At 31.0% G+C, this 22810-nt stretch overlaps 2 protein-coding genes across 2 annotated transcripts; one reads left to right on the forward strand and one right to left on the reverse strand.

Moving 5' to 3' along the window:
• Window positions 1-6537: 6537 nt before the first annotated feature.
• On the forward strand, window positions 6538-12900 carry LOC113857870. Its single transcript, XM_027490117.1, has 5 exons — window positions 6538-6868; window positions 7417-7487; window positions 9848-9953; window positions 10744-10876; window positions 12468-12900. Exons 1-5 carry the CDS (start codon window positions 6792-6794, stop codon window positions 12630-12632), a joined length of 552 nt encoding a protein of 183 aa, XP_027345918.1. The 5' UTR covers window positions 6538-6791; the 3' UTR covers window positions 12633-12900.
• Window positions 12901-13888: 988 nt separating this feature from the next.
• On the reverse strand, window positions 13889-21338 carry LOC113857726 (mitochondrial import inner membrane translocase subunit TIM44-2). Its single transcript, XM_027489884.1, has 14 exons — window positions 21192-21338; window positions 20998-21098; window positions 19420-19503; window positions 19205-19280; window positions 18461-18505; window positions 17977-18381; window positions 17828-17896; window positions 17574-17638; window positions 17342-17410; window positions 17164-17236; window positions 16676-16780; window positions 14624-14695; window positions 14454-14516; window positions 13889-14301 (listed from the first exon to the last, which is right to left on the reverse strand). The coding sequence occupies exons 1-14, from the start codon at window positions 21261-21263 to the stop codon at window positions 14170-14172; spliced, it is 1431 nt and encodes a 476-aa protein (XP_027345685.1). The 5' UTR covers window positions 21264-21338; the 3' UTR covers window positions 13889-14169.
• Between the last annotated feature and the right edge of the window lie 1472 nt (window positions 21339-22810).

The following is a 22810-nucleotide window of genomic DNA, read 5'->3' on the forward strand; positions in this document are numbered from 1 at the left end:
TTTCTGATACAATGCTTTTGAGCAGGTAACGAGTGTTGGATTTAATCAAGAGTCCCTTTCATTTATAAATCCAACTTCTGTGGCCAGCATTAGTGATTGTCAATTATAGAACATGTTTTGATGTAACTAAAAGCGCTTATCGCTGAACTAAAAGCTTGAACTATTAATAGAGGTGCAACTCTTGACACAACACCCTACATAAGATGTAGTCCTTTTTTCCATGAACATTTTTATGTTTTCAAATGAAATGCACTCCTGCTTGAATCTTGCTTGCACAACTTTTCCCTTCATTTTGAAAATATTGATATTCAAAGGATTGGACTCTAGAATAAAATCATTTGTCTTTTCCTATCGTATATTTTTTTTCCTTTCCCTCTTATTGTCCCGTTACAATCTGAACAATATCTATTCATGCAAAGTATTATTCTGATATTAACAGCAAGCACTCCATATTTTCTCCTTGGCAGCAGAGCATTCTGTCTAGCAAAGTATATTCTTTTAAATTCGGAACTAATAACCAATTCCTAATACAAATTAGCATAAGTAGATCATGTGGCACCAGCCACTTGTATTAATGTGAATTCCTTCCTCTTCAATGTCCTCTATTCAGTTGTGCTTAAAAGTGGAAATTTAATCTATTTATTCACTAACCATCCAATTCACTCATATATGAGTCTAACCACACCATCCAATTATTAAAAAGTTATGTGTTGCATTGAATTACCATTTATTATTAGATGAATAATGAAGTATCTAATTTATTTTGTAATTCAAAGTCAATTGAACAGGCATAGATGTCACGGCTCATTGGGAAATTTTCTTCGAGTGAATTCAAGCACAGGTTTTTAATAGCGCTTACAGATTACAAATGCATCAACGGAAACAACTGCTGTGTGTTTCACACCATCAATCCCTTCTTATTTACTGTACACCAATTTCTTCCAGTTTTCATGGAGAAGACAAGATACAATTAATTTACACAAAGTCAATGCAGAATAATTAACAAATAAATGGTTTTAGTTTCAACCTTAAATTCTAATTCTTTTAAAATATAGGGCCAACATATATTACAGAGTCTAGACCATCAAACGCAGATTAAAAGCAATCCAAGGACAACATAATGTATCACTCTCCCTCCCTTTGGACCTTTCCCTAGCAAAGTCATCAAAAAAATCCTTGTAGCCTCCTGAGGTTTCTCCAATAACATCATCATCAAGACTGGGTTTGTACATGTTACCATATCCAAATCTCACTTTCAGCATGTCAATTTCAGCTCGAGTTACAATAGCTCCGTTGAGAGAATCTTCATCCGTTCCAAGGCCAAGAATAGAATCTCTTACAACCTGTTAGGTTGATAAAAGTCAACAAAACATTGGAACCAGTTGCTCCTTTGAGTATTTTCAAAATTAAAATTGCACATTTATAGTATATAATCTCTGACTTTGATGTCAAATTGGTCACCCAGATCAACCAATTTAGTGTCCAAGTTTGATATTGTTGGAGAACAACTTAAATCTAATAAATGATATGAATTTAAAAATAATAAATATATAATTATTAATAATAAGCATTCTACTATATTAAAATAAAGCATTCAAATTTAAATTTAAATTTAAATTAATAAAATTAATGCATGATATACAAAAATCATTCTTAAAAGCACTTTCATTAAAAAAATTTCTTAATTTTCATTAATAAATTAATACTCATATTTTATGCATAAAAGGCGACTATAACCGTTGGTTGATCTAATTTAAAATATTCAATTTTATTCGCATCCACGTCTAAGATTGCTCGCGTAAATGTTAGGCATAAGACTCGTGACAAAGTTAGCTCCTTGCATAATTAATTAATCATGTTCATGTTGAACATGCTGTACTTGCAACTGCACATACACAAACATAGAGATTTATTCAACTTTTAAAACAAAAGAGAGGCATGTGTTCATTTGAAACTCTAGATAATATATTTCAGCAGATATTAACATTATAATCACAAATTATTTATCAATAAAAATATTGATACCAAATTATTTTTTATTTTTTTGTAAAAATAGATAAATATAAATATAAAATATAGTAATATCATTTATATATTTAAAATTTATGACCCTCTCCTCTTAATATTAAACATCTAAATAAGAAAAAAGTTTAACATCTTTCCCCTTTCCTTCCCCTCCCCTCCTTCCTCTTTCCCTTTCCCCTTCAAACCCTTCTCTTCTCTCCCTAATCAAATTGGCATCTTTGTCAAAGACATCAGTCCTTAACTAAGCTTCACTCACATTTTTATTAGTTTAAGACTTTAAGTAATATAAGTTAATTTTACAATTTAAGATATTTTGTTTTACATTGTATTTTGAATAGATTAAATTTCAAATTTAAAATAGAATCGATGACAAATTTTTAAAATTAACAAAATATCTTAAACTGCACAATTAAGTTATATTGCTTCACTCTAAATTAACAAAAATGTGAGTGAAGCAGCACCAATTGTAATGCCTCAAATTTTATAATATTAATTATTATATATGTGTGTGTAAATGGATGTTGAAATGTGCACTTGAGTGCATGATGAGTTTGATGAGGATGTATGTGTGTTTGAATCATGTGGTGACGATGTGTATAAATGCATATGGATAAATATGCGAGTATAAAGTATATAGGTTGGGAATATTTGGTCTGGTTGATTGGGAATTTGGCTAAGTGTGGGGGCTGCAGGGTGTTCTCGCTGTAATGAAAAGGTCTTGGGCAAAGAGCATGAAACTGTGTCGTTCTCGCTGTAGCGAGAAGGCAACAGTGGATGGTGCATTTCTGGATGCAGTCTCGCTGTAGCGAGATTCTGCAGAAACCAGAGTGTAGTTTCTTCTGAGATATTTGCTGTAGCGATAGAGGGTGTCGTTGTAGCGAGAGTGTCGCAACCAGAGGGGTATTTGAAGGGTTAGGGTTCGAGGGAATGAGTTATTTTACATTTCCCTTCCCTTCCTTCTCCTGTGATTCCCTCAATTGCAAACTCTATTTCACCGATTAAATTACCTCTAAAGCTGTTTAGGAGTAAGATTGAAGGTTGAAAGCAAGTTTGGAGGTAAGTTTTAATGGTTAGGGTTTTGGTTTATCTATTTTCTCGGTTCTCATGGGATTCTTCTGTGTATTTAGGACAAAATTCGTGTGGGGAGCACTTTCTTGGTTGATTTCGTGTGTGAGTCTTCAATTTGAGGTAAGGGGGACTCTATCCTATCTCATTGTGTTTGAATACCATGTAAATTGCTATGCATTGTCATGTGAATGGTCTGGAATGTATGTGTTTGATAGAATTAATATTGAATAGAGTATAGTGTAATGAATGTTGAACAGTGTGTATGATGGAATAAATTGATGAATGTGGATTATGTTGAAAATGTTGTGTGTATGGAATTGTTGTGCGTTAAATGTAACGCAAATAAATGTGGGCATCTGTGCCGTGTGCTATGAATGAATGTGGGCCTATATGCCGTGTGCAAATATGACTAGTGTATGTGGCTCAAATGTGTGTGAAAGGGCATGTTACATGCGGTTGTAAATATGCTATGAATGGTTCAGCGATACACTAGAAGTGTGGAAGATGAGGACGATAGAAATACCTTGGGGAAGAGAGAGTGGTGGTGACACTAACAGTGAGCGTGGGTGCACCATAAGCCACACACTCTCCTTTTGACTAACACTTTTGCCGAGCGACTCGTGACCGCACACGTGATATCCGTGAGGCGGGGTAACCGACGACTATCCATGGTGTGAAATTGTGATCACAGTGGCACAGTGAGCATAACTACGTACAGTAATTGCACGTGTGTGTGTGTGTGAAATGTTGTTGGTGCAGTGAGCGCACCGATTGTGAATTGATTTGAAATGCTTGAAAGTGTTGATTATGATTGTTTATAATTGAGTAGAAAATGTTAGAAAACATGTGAATTGTGCAAGGTGAGTCTCTATATTAGTGTATGTTGGATAGTGTAGAGTACTTACCCTTACATTTATTTTTTAGGTAATCAAAACGATCAACACCGGACTCAGTGAAGAAGTAGATGACACTGCTATAGGGCTTAGATTTATTTTAAAAATATGATGTACTTGAATTAGTTCTGTAGCAGTTACTCAATCTGAATTTATAAACTTTTATTATTTTGAAATACTTTGATAAAACTCTGTGTGGGAATGTATATTTTAAATGAAAATTTTCTTATTCCTATTTTGTGAAATTTATTATTTTAAAATTAAATTTACCGTGTTATACCAATGTCGTGTGTAACTACACCAATTTGATCGATGTCTTATGCAAAAATAATACATTACTAGATAAGGGAATCAAGTTTGTGAACTAAGAGATAATGATTGTTAAATTAAGTATTATATACACACTAAATTTGAAATAATAATAATTGATAAAGATTGAAAGTTGATTGATTAATATTAATTAAGAATGCACATATGTTATACACATTAAATTTGAATATAACAAAATTATCATAAATTATTAATTATTAAATCTATTTTTCTTCACTCTTAGTTTGATTTAAGTGATTAATTAAGCATTAATTATATTAGAAAAAATTCTTATTATAAATATCACACGAACTATTCATTTAATCCAGATTACTCAATCAAACATTTCTTGATCCTAATTTAATTTTATTTTAATCAATTGAATTTCATTTGTTTTACACAATAAATCTAACATACAAAATTAAGCATGGCTATAAATAAAAATTATTGTTAATTATGTTTTAAAAGAAATAATGAAATTCAAATATCATAAATTATGTACATTACAAAAATTAATAACATAATTGAGAATAAGAAATGAAATATATTTAAATTTGATTAAGAACAAAACATTAAATTTTAATTATTAAACATTGAGAAATTAATCCTCAAGTGTTTAGTCTTCCATGTCTACAAAAACTAATACTAAAAATTGAAATTCGAAATCCTTAATTTAGTCTACTTTAATTAATGCAAATTCAAATCATAATAAATTTTTAATAGACTAAATTAGACCCAATAAAATTGTAATTTTTTTCTACAAAATTATCTATCAAATTAAAATCTAAGAAAAAAGTTTTTCAATAAAACATGAATTACCTCATAATTAGACCTTTAACTCAAAATATTATCAAAACAATAGATATAAGTTATGTTAAAAAGTTAAAATAAAAATATTTTTTATCTTTCAAATTTAATCAAATTCTCCTTAATAAATACAACTAATTTGAAGTAATTAAAAACTAAAATGATGTAATTAAAAGTTAACAAATTTAACAAATTTTTGTACATAACTTAATAAGATATGAGATTGACAAATTTAACAAATTTAAAAGTTATTACCAAATAGATTAATTTTATAAAATTTGTACAAATATAAAATTAATAAGGATTTCATTGTATTATTTTATTTTAATAAATATTATATTTTAAATAGTATATTATAAATTATGTAAAATTTAATATATATCACAAAAAGAATATAAAATAAGTTAACAATTAAATGATATTTATTTTATAAAAGTTGAACCTCTTTTCGTAAATGCTAAATAAGAAATTCAACTAACTATCAGCTACGTTGGCTTTCTTTTTACAGCGAGATGGTCAACTTCTGGGATAAGTTACTTCGTTATCAAGTTTACAAAAGGACATAAATTTAATTAGCAACGATTTTGTGTATAAAAAGTGATTTCAACTTATAAAAATGAGTATTATGAATGGATGAAAAGTTTATTTAAATACTTTTTTATTTTAAACAGAAAATTTTTAGGCTTTTTTATTTAAATAATATTTTTTTAAAAATAAATTATCAAATTATAACGTTTTTAAAATTATTTTTCAGTCTGAAGTAATTTTAGTCACGTGTAGTGAGTTTTACCATAATTATTGGTGAAACTTTTATTTTTAAATTTTAAAAAATAAATTTCGCCACTAAAAATAAAAAATTCATAATTTTTTAATATTTTAAAATAAGTTTTGTCACAAAAAATATGAAACTTATAAAATTTTTACATGTGTCAAACTATTATAATTTTATAATTAAAAAAATATTTATTTAAAAAATAAAAAAAGTTTCGCAAGATGAATGGCGAAACTGTTTAAAAAAAAAAATTAATGTTGTAGAGTGGAGCTTCTAGCGTAAGGGTCTAAGGAAATACAAAGGTAGATGAATGAGATAGCTTTCTTTTATCTTCCAATGTCTGAGTTTGAAGAGGGCAGTCTTTTATATCAATTAGAAGACAAATTAAGGTAAATGTAATGCTTCAAGCTGTATTGATTTCTTGTTGAAACTTCATCTGTTATTTCCCTGCGCCAGATGAAGTTTCGCCAATAATTTTACAAGTTTTATATTTTTTTGACAAAATTTATTTTTTAAAATTTAAAAATAAAATATTTACCAATAATTATGGTGAAACTCATGTGATTTGATAATTTGTTTTTTAAAAAATATTATTTAAATAAAAAAGCCAAATTTTTACCTCTTATCCAAATAATAAATGGAATCCATGCGTCCAGATGGGTTGCACGTGGAGGGGTATAAGCCTAAACCTCTTTTTTTCTCGAGATAGAATAGATATCTGAGACGTTTTTCTTTGCAATTCATTCACACTTGCAATTGCAATAATCAAAATCCTACAAAAGATTTACAATTAATTTTTTTTATTTTACTTGGATTGGATGAGCTAGGGTTTCTTGTGGCAAGAGAGTAACCCTGATTCTCTTGTTTGGGAAGATTTGATATCATTTCGAAATCAAAATTGGAAACTCTGTACGAAGATGGCCACTGGGAAAATCAGAATAACCAATTGGCTCCAAAAGAAGATCACTGATCCCCTCCTCTCCATTGTTCGCAGGTACTCTTCAATTTAACCTTTTTCACCTCTGATATATTATTCATTTGTTGTCAATCATTGCTGGCCGTTATTGCTGGCCGTTATGCGATTCATGTGCGGTTTCTTTTTTTTTTTCTAATTTGATTTTCCAATCCAATGGTTATATATGATTATATGATATGTTTCTGGATTCTAATACGTTTCAAATGTCTGAATTTTGTAAAATGTTAAATTTTTTTCTTCACTTCAATTATTCCCTGATTAGAACAAATTAGGACTTGAACTTTAATTTCCTGCACATGTTTTTTTTTTTAAATTTTATGACTGATCTATTGATGTTTGGTTGTGTTAAGACAAGCTTGTTTATCTGTAATTTTATTCTTTTTCTTTATCTTTTGTAAAGCCATGTGAATATGTATTTTATGTTGAAGAATGAAATATCAAATATTTTTAGGGAACCGAAATTGTCAAGTTTTTCATTTGGAAAATATTTATCTATTTATTATTTGTGATGACAATTAGGCTTCTGAAGACTGCTGTAGTTAGATAATTTTGGTGCTTTTTTTCAGAGGAGCTGAGCCAAAGCAGTTGGCTTTCTCTGCTGCTCTTGGTATTACACTGGGAGTATTTCCCATATGTGGTATGTTGTAGTTAACCCACCTTGAAGTATTTATGTTGAAATAAACTTTTACTCAATGAAAACGGGGATTTATTTATTTTAGTGAACAGTCTTCATCATGTTGAGAGTTGTGAACTTGGAATTTTACTATTAGAACTGGGATCTTATTACTTGTAGGTTTGTAATTAATGAAGATACTGTTGGTTGTCCAACATTCTTGGTTTGTCACTTTACAAATTTCAATTGATTTAATATGCGATATACTAGTAAAGAGGGTAGACCACTTTTCCCTGTAAAATACCCATTTAGTCCCTCAAATTGTAATTGTCAATCATTTTAGTCCCTAATTTTCCAAAAATCTCATTTTAATGCTTGACATTATAAAATGACATTCATTTTAGTCCTTTTTGATATAAAACAACAACAAAACATGAAGAAAAAAATAACTTATATGAGTGATTTTTAAAACATTAAGGACTAAAGAGAAATTTTTATGAAGTTAAGGACTAAATTGGTCGACATTTATAATTTTAAGGACTAAAATAGGCATATATTCATTTTCCCATACATGTATTTGAGTGGAATGAAGTGTTGAAGAAATTGTGAACAGTTCTGAATTTTAAAATATTCTTTTTTTAAGACAAATGTCAAGTGTTATTTACATAAAGCATCAATTATATACTGTAAACAAGAAAAATGACTTCTGACATGTGATTAGGTAGTTATTTTCTAATCCAGTAGGCATCAGAGAGGAGATGGCATTCAATATTTAGCTATAGAACTAACTAAGGAGAAACTTCATTCTACATCAACATTTGAATTAGTGACAAATAAAAGGGGAAATAGCCAACTTGGTCAGCAACATGGAATATTTGATTCTTGGGACTGGAAGTCAGCATAATTTCAATTGACAGGTGGAGACTAGATATTCATCATGAAGAGCCATTTGGTTCATAAATACCTTTCCTTAACAAGTGCATTAGTGATTCTGATTAATCAAAATAAAATAATTATTTGTATATATCATGCCAACCAATATATAATATCCCAGTGTATTAATCAAACTGAGAAGAAATCAATAAATTGTTAATATAATTTGACCAAATATAACATGTTAATGACCATTGATGTTGACAACAAAGCATAGTAGTCAATCCCAGATAGCGACGCGGAGCGACTAACCTCAAAAACGCTATAGCGGAGATATCAGTAGCGAGATGACCACTATTCTGAAGTTTTAATGCACACACATACATGCTGAAAAATATAAAATTAATATACAAATTTGGAACAAAACAAAAAAAGAAAACTCAAATTAGAGAAGGAAATAAATAACAAAAAGCAAAGGGTGCAGGAGCAGCCATTGCTTTTACTTGAAGCTTTGAAATTTGAAACAGAACAAAGTAGGGGAATCAAAACAGAGAAAGAAATAGAAAAAACAGAGAGAAAAGAGAAGAAATGAAAGGAGAAATGAGAGGAGAGCTGAGGAGAAGTTGAATGGTGAGTTGAGGGGTTACGGTCTGCGAGAGGGAGGGAGAAGATTCAGAAAATAAAAGGGGGCTGAAATCCCAATATTGCTCCCCCTTAAAAGCCCCCAATATTAAAAAAACAAAAGGCATATTCAGAATTTTTAAACAGAACAGAATAGCGGCCGCTATAGCCACGATTTCCGGCCGTTATTCGCGGCGCGACAGCCGCGACATTGAACCGCGACGCTACAGGGTTGCCATAGCAGAACTGCGCTGCTCCGCTCTGCTACGCCGCAATAGCGGCCGCTATGGCCGCTATTGATAACTATGCAACAAAGACAACACAAAGTTGTGTCTTGCTGTTACTACATACGAGCTTTTGTTTGCAGCATCATCGAAAAGAGATTGGACATTATATTGGTTAACGTAATATAAAATAATGGTTAATTTTACTTTAGTTATTTGAAATGATCAGTGCACTTGGTAAAGGAGGCATTTTGTATGTTGATAATTTGAGAATCAACTACCATTGTCATTAATTTGGTTGGGTTTAGCAGGTTAGTCTTTTTCCTAAAATGAAAATTACCTACTAGGCTACTACTGATTTTCTGTCAGAATATTTTAAAATGTTTTCCAACTAAAATCTTAATTGTTCATCTTTTAGTATAATCAATTTATAAAGTTATAATTTCTAAATATGCACTTCCGTTAACCCTTGGGATGCAGCTCATGGAAAATGCAGATTTGACTAAATCTCAAAACCATATCTGATTTCAAGATTGAGAAGCAGCTACATATTAAATTAAATTAAACTGATTCAATATGCTGTTAAGTAGATGTCATAGAAAGTACAATAACATGAAATGTTGCAATTCTTCTATAATTGGCTACAAGCTAATGTTTTTCAAATAGGGGTCACGGTATTCCTATGCGGGATGGCCATTGCATTGCTTGGATCATTTTGCCATGCTCCAACTGTGATGCTTGCAAACTTTATTGCTACTCCAATAGAGTTGAGGTAATATGCATTCATTGCTATCTTTTCATGTCCATTTTTCATCTTTATATGTAAATTATTGCTCTTGTATTTTGTTGATCATGTTACAATCAAGATATTTTAAGCAAATATATTGCAAACAACTTAGTGAGTATAAATTTTGTCAGAAGGGTTTTTTTCTCTTGAATATTTCATGGAAAACATATATTTTCAAATCTATATGTTCCCTATGAGGTATAAAGGCTCTAATGATAAGTCAATCTAATGGTAAATAGTTCAATTAGGCAAACCTAAGAAAACTCAATGATAAACCTACTAAAAACATCATGTTCTCATGTTCTCATGTTCTATTGAAAATTGTTTTTGATAGAGGCCAATGGCATCATTTGATTCATGTAACGACGCTTACCTTTTGAAATGCCACATAGCTAATTTTGCATCCTAGGACTTGAGAGTTAAGGAAGATAGCACTATATACATGGTGTAAAACATATTTTATATGGAAAAATGTTGACTTTCAGAGAAAGGGTTCTTAATAAGAAATATATTTTGTATTAAAATTGTATTGTGAAGAAATAAATGCATTGGAAACCCTTAAAAACAATGGAACAACACAGACTTATTAAATTATGCTCATATGTCTTTTCCTGCCCCCACATCATCATGTGCTGGACATGTAGGTTCTTTCTTTTATTCCCAAATCAGTGATGTTTTGTTTCATGATCAATTGTTATATATATGTATTTCTGTATTGATTTATTCTCATGAGTTACATTGATATTGCTAATTTAAGATTTATTCGGTATTTCAGTCTTGTTGTACCATTTTTACGCTTTGGGGAAGTTATTTCTGGTGGATCTCATTTCCCTTTAACATCTGATGCTATAAAGAAAGTTCTTATTGGTCAAGCTTCACGTGAAGTCATATTAAGTGTTGCCCATGCGGTAGGTTTCACCATAACATAATAGATTTGTGTATTTGTCCGATTATCAATTGATAGTTCTGTTTATATAGATACATATGTAAAAACTAAATCAATACATCCATTTCTTCTTTTTGCAAAATTTCCATTTTTCATTAGTTGAAGTTTGGCCACTAGCTTTTTCTCTACTTTTCTTAGATTGGAGGATGGCATTAAAACGGTACATTAACCTATTTCACAACTTCTTTATTATAAGTAGTTAATCAGATAGCAGTGACTTTCTTATTTTTTAATTCGAAATTTTAGTAAATTGCCTCAACAATGACTCTGCTAGATTGACTCATGATACACATCTTTTTAGTTGTATATTTTTCTCTAACACAAGAGACAGAGTATATCCTCATCTAATTTGGAACTTGATCCTGAATTTTGTAAACTAATTATATGTTATGCTTTTCATTTTTGCATCTAATTTATTGTACCTTCAGTCTTTTGTACTTCGATGTACATAAGATATATACACCAAGTACATTGGTTTGTTTGTTTGTTGCTTTCTTGAATTCTTCGGATGACAGAGGAGTTGAGGAAACACAGGATAGGTGGTGGAGAGTTTGGGACTCTGGGCACACTGAGAAAGGAGTTAGCTAGGTTTTTGTTTCATTGTCAATGGGTGTTCAAGTGGAATCAAGATGTGCTATGGTTGGTCATTTTGGATTTTCTTAGTAAACAATATTATAATTCACTTTTCATACTGAAAATTTGTAGGCATACTGAAGTTGCGATGCAGGCAACAAAAGGCACAACTTTGAAATCATTATCATCTATTTTGGTTTACTTTGATCTCAGGCTGGTTGTAATAGTCTGAAAATCTTATGAATTATAATTGTGTAGGGTTAGGATTATAAAGATGTTATATTAGATAAATTAAATTTTACTTCCTGGTGGTTTTATTGCGTGGGTTTTTCTGATGAGAAGTGTAGTTTCCTTTTGTAGGATTGGGCATTTCATTATATGCTTATACAAGTATTATTTTGTGTTTTAAATGTTACGAATTAGTTGGCAAGAACAATGTTAGTAATTTTCAATGACTACAAACTATTGACCTATATTGGCCACTTATCATTGACAATTTAGGGATTAATCAAGGTGAGAATAAATGGTGTGGTTACATGTTAGCAGAATCCTTTGGTAGCTTGGAAATATAATGATAATCGTTTACAATGAAATACAATGTTAAGATGTTCGTAACACCATCGAACAGTTTCATTCTGAAATCAAAGCTCATCTATATTACAGAACCTAATGGATCTACTTTACCTCTGGTAGATGGTTGTTTGGGTTTATAATAACATTATTAATCAAGTATGATGTATAGGATTGAGGTGTTGTCACTTAAGGAATGCATAAAATCTTGCTGCTTTTGGTTTCATGGCTATCAAAATTGTACCGATGTCTCAAATTTATGCTTAATAATTTCTAAAATTATGTCGTATTTTGTTTCACTAGCTTGCTTGAATTACGTCATTTTTCTAGTTCACACAAATGCTTTTATTCTTGATTCATTTTGTCTGATGATCCCTTTTGAAAATTACTAATTTATCAAACTTTTGCAGTTAATAGGGTGGCTGGTTGCATCACCTTTTATTTTGGGAGCTCTATATATAGTACTTTTACCATGCTTCAAAATTCTGGTTCATAAATTCTCTAGTGTTCCTTCAAGTCCAAAGAAGGCCCTCCATCCACACTCCGAAGGAAAGACGAAGGTAAGGAATGTTTGATAAAATAGTAGATAACGAGGTCATAGTCACAAAATCTCGTTGGTGAGTGATAAGTCATTTGTTCATATGTTTGTCATGATACAAATTGTACTTAATTAACAAAGACTTGTCATTGTTTATAATGTTGAGATTAACTTATAAAAGATACAGGCCATCGAGTCCATTCCGTGCCAGGGTTTCTTATACATTATATATTTTACATTTAAACACGTTACCCAATTTGTACTCGTTAATATCCCATGCAATATATTTTACACTTTCAACACACCTATTTTGAAGCAAATCCTCTTTTTCTTTAGGACTATGCAAATCATAGCAAGATGTTGAATTAAAAGGATACAAACTCTAGAATGCAAAAAATTATGTATATTCACATGAAATTCAACTAAACAATAAAAGACAACGTAGACAAAATTTACGGGCATACAGATTAATAAGCTTTTGATTTTGACATTCTATCAAACAATTTGTGGCAAAATTGAAGTCACAGACAAATTACATGAATAGGAAATCGAATTATACCGGGTCCATTGGAGTCGATCAATTAAATTTTAGAAAAATGAACTCCGGACTTATCCCATGATTGACTTGAAATAAGGGTACAATTGCAAAGTTTTGTTTGTAAAGTGAAATACAAATAGGATAAAACAAATTTTGCTAGAAAAATGAACTTCAAGAATATTTTCTCATTAAATGTCTCAGCAAACTAGTTTTTTCTTTCCGTAAAGAACAGAACAGTTTTAAAGAATACCTAGGTAGGTATTTGGGTTTTCTGGAAGTCAAGTGAGTCAACATGTAAAGTGAGAGAGCCTTCAATCATAGTTCTTTTATATCAACAGCAAATAAATTCTCACTTTACACACCTTGTTTTAGAATAGCTCAATCCCCTAATTACTCTATCACGTTATTCTCAAGTTTTGAGGACATGTTTGAATGCATCTTAGTTTTGGTTTGAAAAGTTGTTTTTAAAAAAAAATTAAGAACTGTTTAAGTGATTAAAAAAGAATATTTAATCATCAATCGTTCAGTGTCTAGTTCAATTGCAGACACATCAATCTGCAGGAATTAGGTGTATATTATTTTGAAAAGATTATTTTTATAAGCTTTATAAAAACAATTAAAATAAACAATTATTTTGTTTAAAACTAGTTTCTAAACTTGCACCGTACTATATACCTTAGGAAAGATTTGAGAAGGGCACAAAGCTTTTGTTGAGCAAAGAAAAAAATTGTCCACCGCACTTAAAGACTTAATGGGGGGAAAACGGACGATAGTATTTATTATGAACAAACAACTCGTCCTCCCTATATTAACAATTTGCCACTTCTGGCTTGAGAGCAGAGTAAAAATGTCGCCTACCACATCTAACATACATCAATGAACTCAAAAGTACACATTATTTTTCTAATTAGTATTAAAATAAATAATGTATCACCGGAATAAAAACTCGGCCCCAGGAGATTAAATCCGTAAATATAGTATATAGAATATTAAGGGTCAATTATACAAATCCCTGAAAAGGCAATCGTGTGAAACACTAGATGAGGGCTTGGCAGCCTTGCTGTTGCATCTCTCTGAGTCTCCACATTAGGTAAATACCCTCTTCTCCACGATCTTCTTGATCCATTTGTTGTAAAGCCCAAAAATAGACTACAATGTGGATTGTATCCTGGCAGAAAAAAACAAACAACATTATAACCTAATTTTAGTTGTACAAATAATTAGAATCAGATAAGCAAGGTGCATTCACTTTATGAAAACTAAATGAATTTGCACATTGTAGCTATTGAAATATGTAAACCGCTAAGAAACAGCATTCACCTTGCCTCCTTCAGTAATTGACCCATTCCTATCACGTACACAATAGATTTGCTGTGTTTGAAACTGAATATTCATTGAACAAAACCATTTGGGTAAGTTTTCATTTCAAACTGCAGAAAAATAAATTTTGTAAATTAGCAATGAACTACAAGAAGTAATAACTTCCATACCATTACAATAATTACTGGAGATGAACCCATCATCTTGGTCTCTCTTACATCCACCTCGGATACATGGAGAATCTACATGGAGAGTTAAATATTTAACAAAATTATGCATCCTAATATGTACAAGCACCATAATCAAGCTTTGCCGTAGAAATAATTGTGCAAGAGTCACAAGAGGTTGTCATACTGGCTTAATTAAGATAAATTAAGAAAAAAAAACAATTGCATCATTTATGACTACAACTATAATCCAGCCTTCTAAAATCTGCCATTTATATTTCATTTGCACAATTAACTCCCACAAGTTGGCTTGAAAATCCATTCGAAAGCAAAGTTAAGTGGGGACTTTAATGGACATGGCTGTGAAGCAAGACAATTTGCAACAGCACATGGTGGTTTTGGAGAGTTAAATGAGAAAAGACGATCTATCCTTGATTTCTTAATATCTTATGATTTTAAGATTATGAACACTTTGAAATTGGTGGTGGAATGAAAGTGTGCAAGAAAATATTAGAGAGAAGATGATGTGTTTTAAAACTTTGCATACATGTAATAACGTTGAAAATTGCATAAGGTATCAGAAGGCAAGAAAAGTTGTGAAAAGCAATGAGTGAAACATGTTCTAAGCATGGTAGTTAGTATTGCACAATTCGTGATTTGGTATATGCGATTCGATGCAGTTCTGAAACTGAAAGATACAAATCGCAGCTTGAATCGCCTGAATCGCACGGATTAGTGCTGAATCGGGATTCTTGAGCACGGCACATGACCTGGTTCAGTTGTATTGCTGCTTCCTCTGCATCAGTGTCAGGGGAGGGGTACTGAGTTCTCTTTTCTACCTCTATTTCTTCGGTCATAAATATTATGATTCACAATACGATTCGATTCACGATTCATAAAATAGATCTTCTAATTCACAATTTGCATCTCGATTTAAGTACCATTGTTCTTAGACTTTTGAAGGGTGCTATCAAGATCTTGGAAGAAAGTATGGGGAAAGGAGGATTTATGAACTTGCCAAAAATTAAAAAAAAAAGAAAATTTAAAGATTTGAACCAAATTAGATGCATTAAGGATGAAGAGGGAAAAGTTTTAGTTTCAAACCAAGATATCAAAGACCAATGAGAGGAATATTTTTATAAACTTTTTAATGTAGAACAAAGAGCAAGTAACTCTCCCTCTCTTGTTCTGTTATTTGCAATCAATCAAGAAATACAATCTTTCTTCCATTTTCTCTATTTTTTAATTTAGGTTCCTAACAAATTGGTTCTACCTACTATTCTGATTAGACATAGGTATGGAATCAAGGGTTGGAACTTCAGAAATGAGGTTGGAATCGATGAACTCCAAAATGTTGGACATTCAAAAGTAATGGGGCTGCATTGGTCAGGATTAAGTAATTCATGTTTCAATGGGTGGAGGGAATGGATTTTGAGTAGGGCAAGGAGTCTCTGCAGTTGAAAGTAAATGAGAGGGTAGAACAAGAAGACAAATTATAAACAAACAATGAGGATAAGGGGCATTGGGTGCAGGCAGGATTACCCAATTTTGATGGTTATGAGCCATTTGGATGGATTGCAACAACCAAGTATTATCTCATTGGATGAGGTCAGCTACATGGATCATATGATACAATTGAATTTGGTTAACTAATTATAGAAAATAACTACATCCCCACTCTATGTTTAGCTACAGCTATTAACTAATTATATTATATCTTCTGTACATGGAACCCATGTTATCAGTGTTATGTTTACCAAGTTGATCAAGATCAAGTCTTGGTTCAACTATCAAGGAAATTTGACTTATATCACTTTATGAACTTTATTTCTTCACATAACTACATCAAATCTACTGCAAGAACTCAACAAGTTTAGTTAAGATGAAAACACTTTTCTGTGTGTGTAAAAAAGGGGGGGGGGGGGGGGAGGGGGAGCGGTAAATAACATCAAACACTTCAACATGTTCAATATGTGAAATGGTGCTATATCAATTTCAAATTCAAAACAAAAAACATAACGGAAAGCATTAAAAAGATTCAAAAAGTTATTTCACCTTATTATCAAAGAATATACCATGACTTTGGTAAGCATTATGCTCTGCCTTACAACGTTCAATCAGCTCAGGGCTACAATACTTCTTTAGTGTTTCAACATCTCCCTGTATATAATTAAAAAGCAATTCATAAATAACATAAGCACCAAACCAGTCAACAATATATTTGGAGCAAAACTTGGACATAGTGCTTTATCCATTGCTATCAAATTTTGTATTCAACAAGCTATAAAAATAACAATGTTTAACAACTCATCATAATTCAACTTCCACTTCATTAGCCAACTTTTACTGTTTCAACTAATGATTGCAACTGCACTCTTCAAATCTACGAGATCCAAATGCTCAAAACGCCATTTCATGTTAATAGGTGAAGCATTATACCTAAGTATTGCCCATAGACATGTGCCTAATTCAAAGAAATGACAATATTATTGCACATAAAAGAGAACACATTTTCATCATTCCTGTTTAAACTTAGGACAAACCTTGATGTAAGCATTAAGCACAGGTTTTATTGCCTCCTGTACTTCCCCTACAAACTCGGGTAATGAAAAATAACTGACTCATTTAAGAAAAAAAAAAGAAAAAGAAAAAAGATGTTAGCAATTAAAATAATAACAAAATGTTAAGAGTGCGATAAAAACAAAAGGCATGAGAGCCTACGGATCCCGTTGACGTATTTCCTTGTAAGAAATTGCAGCATCTGTCTCTTGAAACATACTATCATTAATGCTGTAAAAAATGTGTGGTAAATTAGCTCTTAAACTTGCATCATATAATACCACTATTTAGACTATAACCAAGATAAATATTGCAGCATGCATTACAGTTGGTAATTGAGTAATTCTAAATTTTAAGAACAAGAATGAGTGTAAAGAGAAACTCAAAGATATACTCCTGTATTTTATGAATAATGGGGTTGTCACTGGTTTCATATCTTTCCCGCAAGTCCTCTACTATCTGTCAATTTCAATAGATATGTAAAATACCAAGCAACCAAAAGATGATTCAGAAGTTAAATGGGCAACATATTTTCTCTAACAACAAAACAATCATGAATTATGACAGATGATAGGCCACTAATATTTATGAATGCAAGTGAGGCATGTTGCACATGCATAATTAGAGAACCTCAGTAGTAGAACATACCTCCTGTCCCTTTGTCTTCACAGGGTCACTATACTTAAGGAATCGCTTGGATACGGGATGGCCTTTCACCTATATGAAAATGCAGAGAAGATAACTCAATGGGGAGGTTTTCTAGACTTTCAATTACAAAATAACTACAATTAAGTTACCTTTTCTCTGAAATCATCAAACTTCTTACTCCACCAAGATTGTTTAGATGGCATAACAACAAGTTCTGTTCTTGTACTTGTTTCACTGCTTGATGTGAAAGAAGCACGCTTTCTCTTAGTCGGGGTACTACTTAACTCCTCTTTTACCATGTCATATCCTTTTTTGGTTATGTCAACTAACTTTGCATCCTTTAATTTTTGGAAGGCTGCAGAAACATTTGGAGATGAAATAGTTGATTTAAATTTTCCAAACAATGAATCCGCATCATTACTAGACCCAGGTTGCTGGCTTTGCTCTTCCTCACGAGTTTTCTGATTTCCTCCATTCGTATCAGCATCTTGTTTTGTTGAAGAATCAGTTGAACCTGAAGAATCCTGCTTTCCTATTCCAAAAGTTTCCTTCACCTAATTTAACATGAGCAACATCAATAACCTATCAATTGTCAATCACATTCACTAGCAGATTTGTAAATCATGAACTGACCTCCTCAGTTGCAGCTGAAATCTTCTCTTTTACATTGTAAGAAACCTGAAAAATGTATATTCACTAATTAAATTCCAGGAAACATGTCAGCTTATTCAAAATAGATGTATAGATCCCAAGTTCCCATCCAGAAGTTTAATAATGATTCCGTTTAGCTGCACAAACAAATAAGGGAAGAATGGCACACAGCTAAACCCAAAACCTTAAACCTAAATAGCAATCAATGGCACACAGCTCTTTACCCTGATAGGGTTCCATGGCAGAAAAGATAATAACAAGAGAGAGAGAGAAACTGAAATTTAAAATGGTTGTTTATTATACCCAATTCAATTGCACAGAGAGATCTCATTTATATAGAGACAAGGTAGCACAACTGTTACTATCAACAGCCTAACTAATAGAAACTCGTAACTAACATTAAACTATCATAAGATTAAATTATACATGTGCAAAATAGACTAAACTAAAAGAGAAATACCCTAATATATCCAATCAAGACAAGAAAACATTTTTATACTATTAAATTTGCATCTAGATTAGTGCAAGGTCACTTTAGATTTTTCTACAAAATACACATGCTCTCCAATGACTTTGTACTCTAGTTTTCCTTTGATGTATACCTCAGTTGTTTATTTAGCATTTTTTCCAACAAGACTATATAGCATCAGAAGTGAGATTTTTTTTCTGATAATTAATATCCACTAATGATACAGAGTAGAAATTGAAGATGACCTTTGATTATACCTTCTTCGCAGCAGCTTCAGCTTCTGTCCACACTTCATCCACTTGTTTGTACAGCTGCCCAGTTTTCTGCTTTGTTCTGCATTTTCCATTTAACCATTTCAGGTCCTCCATTGATGTGTTGAGCCAGGCCTTGACATACAATGGTATGCCTCAGCCTATTAACCAGTAACATAAAATTTTAATTTTTTGTCATGGTCACCACGTAGAAAGCTTACCTTCCTTTCAGCTCTTCTTTTACCCCTTTAAGCTCATCTGTTTTTTCCTTCAGCTCCTTGACAGACTGTTGGAATTCTTGGTTTCTGCAACATCAGAGACAAGGAATAACATTTGCTTGGCTTCTGGAGCTTGAAGCCTAAAGATGGCTCAGTTTGGATAAGCTTCTCTATAAGTACTTCTAGGAGAAGAAATAAGGAGGAAAAATAAAACAAACTTCTCCCAAAAGTTAAAATCAAATCATGTAGCTAAGCTTTTAGAGACGTTCAATGAGACAACTTCTAGAAAACGTGGGATGCATATGTTGATTTTATCTTGTAAGAGAAAATTGATTCATTATCTTGGTGAAATCTTGATAAGTTTTATCCAAAGTAGGTCCATGCCATTTATTATCTTGGTGCAATTTATGATGCCCAAAATAAGAATTCAAGTATTATAATTATATGGCCCTACTTTGGGTACTATGTGAAACATCAAGACGCAATACAATGTCCAGGTTCTGTTTTTCTTTAAATCAAGACACATGGAGTTCAAAGCTTGAGATTTATTGGTTAAAATTTGAGTTTGATAACTTGGCTCTGTTAATGTTCACATTTTCTAGAAGAACCTGTGAAATTCAGCTAATGTTTAAAGGTTACAATTTGCTGAACTATGTTGCTTGAACCCACAAATTATGGTGCTCAAGATATAACTTCTATAGTGCACCAAAAAAGCTCAATTTGGTGAATAACCAAAAGTTATGATCAATTTTTCTAAGACATGAGAGTTTTGGGCGGGTTTGTTGAAACACAAGAATGGCATTTCTTGCCTTTTTAGATTCAATCAAACATCTAAACTAAATTAACATCTTTCTTTCCTTTCCTAATATGTGAATAGTTGCTTAAGCTTATCAAAAACTAAAATACTGGATTATGATAAAAACACTGTATGTAACATCATAAAGACAAGAACTGCTGCGCTTTGGTAAATTATGCTAAAACTAAGCGTCTGTTTGGTAACGATTATAATCAAAGATTGTAACCTGTTTACAATATGAAAAAAAAAAGAAGTGGTTGAAATAGTTTCTGAAGAGAATGCAATCCTCATTTTTTTCATTTCTCCATAATACCCTTTACTGCAGCGAAAGAAAACAGGGTTGCTCTAGGGAACTATTCATCAGCTATAAGTGCTTATTGCCCTTTCAGGTAATTTTAGCGTATAAAAATTAATAGATTATGTTAAAATCTGTTTTTAATACCCGTATACAAGCATCAATTAGACTTTATCATAATAAAACTCCAAAATAAGTAAACATTGAAATAATCTCTAAAAATAATCCAACCCAAACACACTACATAAGAATAAATCTCGACTAGAGTCCTGCACAGGCTAGCACATTCTGGCAACTAAAAAACCTTATGCAGAAGAAAAGGTTTACATAATCTGCATTGATGAATTCTTTATAACAAACGGAACTAATCTAAGAACAAAGATCCACAAGCCGAGTGGATTCTAGTTAAGAAACTTGTGCATCATCACGTACATTCATAATCCTATTGCTATTATACATGCAACTCAATTAGAGAGAGAGAGTGAAATACCTAACAGCTTCGCCTTTAATCTTCTGAGAGAACTCATTGAAGACACTGTATCTACGCCTGTCCACCGAAACCCAAGACAACCTAGTACTCCTACTCCAGCCCTGTCGTCCATGGCAATAAATAAATGTCATTTTGAAATACAAAAAAGAATAAAAGAAAAACAGAGAGGGAGATAAATAAAAGAAAAAAGGAACCTGGTTGTGAGGAAGAAGAAGAAAAGATCGCTTGGAGAGTAAGAAATCACGAATGAGCTTTCTCGTTGCCATTTGGAAAACGAGTATCAAAAACTTTGGCTTGAAGAAGAAGAAAATAAGGAGGCTCCAATAAAGGCCTCACGCCTCGCGTAGCAGCTGCGAATAAATCATACCTATATAGTGTTTTGAGTTTGAGAAAGAGAACCACTATCACCGTCCTTTGTTTTGCATTTTTCTTTGCATTTTCAGGTTTGGGCTTAGGGTTCTCCACTCTCCCAAGCCCAACTACTCAACGTTGTCTTTCTTTCAAATTTCCTATTTTTTGTGCTACACACACACCCTAATAAATATTCTTATCATTTTTTTTATTACAATATTTTGTTTTAAAATAATTTCAAAAATTATATTTTAATAACATAATTGCAGTCTAGTCTGAGGATTGAATGGTGTACGGATCAGTTAAGATTTCGAACGGCAACAACGTGTTTTAAAACTTGCTTTCAAGTTCTTAAAACACTTTTATATTAACAACAAATACATCCAAAATTTATAATATAGTTTAATTTCTTGTCAAAATAAAAAAAAAAAAGCATTCTAAAAAGCTGATGCTCACAAAACATAGCATATTATATCATAGATAATTCAAGAATATTTAATCATTTTTTCCATGTAAGTTTGTTTCGTCTACATATTATAGGTAAAAAATTATAAAAATATAAAAAAAATTCTTACTTTATATTCTATTTTTCAACCATTTAATAATTTTTAAAAAATAAATTATAATATTAATATTTTGCATCAGAAATAACGAAAACAAATAAATAATCTAGAAAACATAAAAAAATATTTAGATTAAGTGAAAGAACTGAATGAAAAATTTTAATTGGATGATGATAAAATAAATATAAATATACAGAAAAATGTTTAACTTGATTTTCTTACCAATATTAAAATTTTTTGTCTTAAAAAATTAGTTTGTCCAAATTTTTTATCTTATATTTTTATTCTCATCTTTAATTTTCAACATGTTTAATTTTGAGTATTGGCATTTTAAGAAAAAACAAATTTAAAACTGAAAATAAGTTTTGGTTTATAATTTTTTTAAAACTAAAAATTGCATTAAATAGGATTTAATATACTCTTTTTTATATAAAAAAAAAAGAATTAATGTTGGCAATTATATGTACTATTGTACATCACCTTAATTTTTTTTTTATAAAATATGTTAACGCGTTATTCTTTTAATATACTATAACTTGTTAATATATGCTTTTTAACAAATAAATAATAATATTCTTACAAATCCCTTGCATATATTGTTCTAAAGTATTTCTAAAAAATACAGTAAATAAAAAGGGATTTTTAAAATGGAATTTAAAAATAACATATAGTACAAATATAAAATTTAAAAAATATAAAAAAATTTATTTGCAATTTTTAATAAAATTACTTAATTTTCTAAAATTCAAAAAATATAAATAAGGATTTTTAAGATGAACTAATTTTACTAAAAATTGTCTATATTTTTAATTTTTATAATTATCTTTAAAATTTTATATTTCGTTACATAATATTTTCAAATGTTATATCTAAACTAAATTCCTAGAAAATGAGTTGTT

Source organism: Abrus precatorius, unplaced genomic scaffold, assembly GCF_003935025.1.
Source record: "Abrus precatorius isolate BTA unplaced genomic scaffold, Abrus_2018 Scaffold2, whole genome shotgun sequence".
Classification (NCBI taxonomy): Eukaryota; Viridiplantae; Streptophyta; class Magnoliopsida; order Fabales; family Fabaceae; genus Abrus; species Abrus precatorius.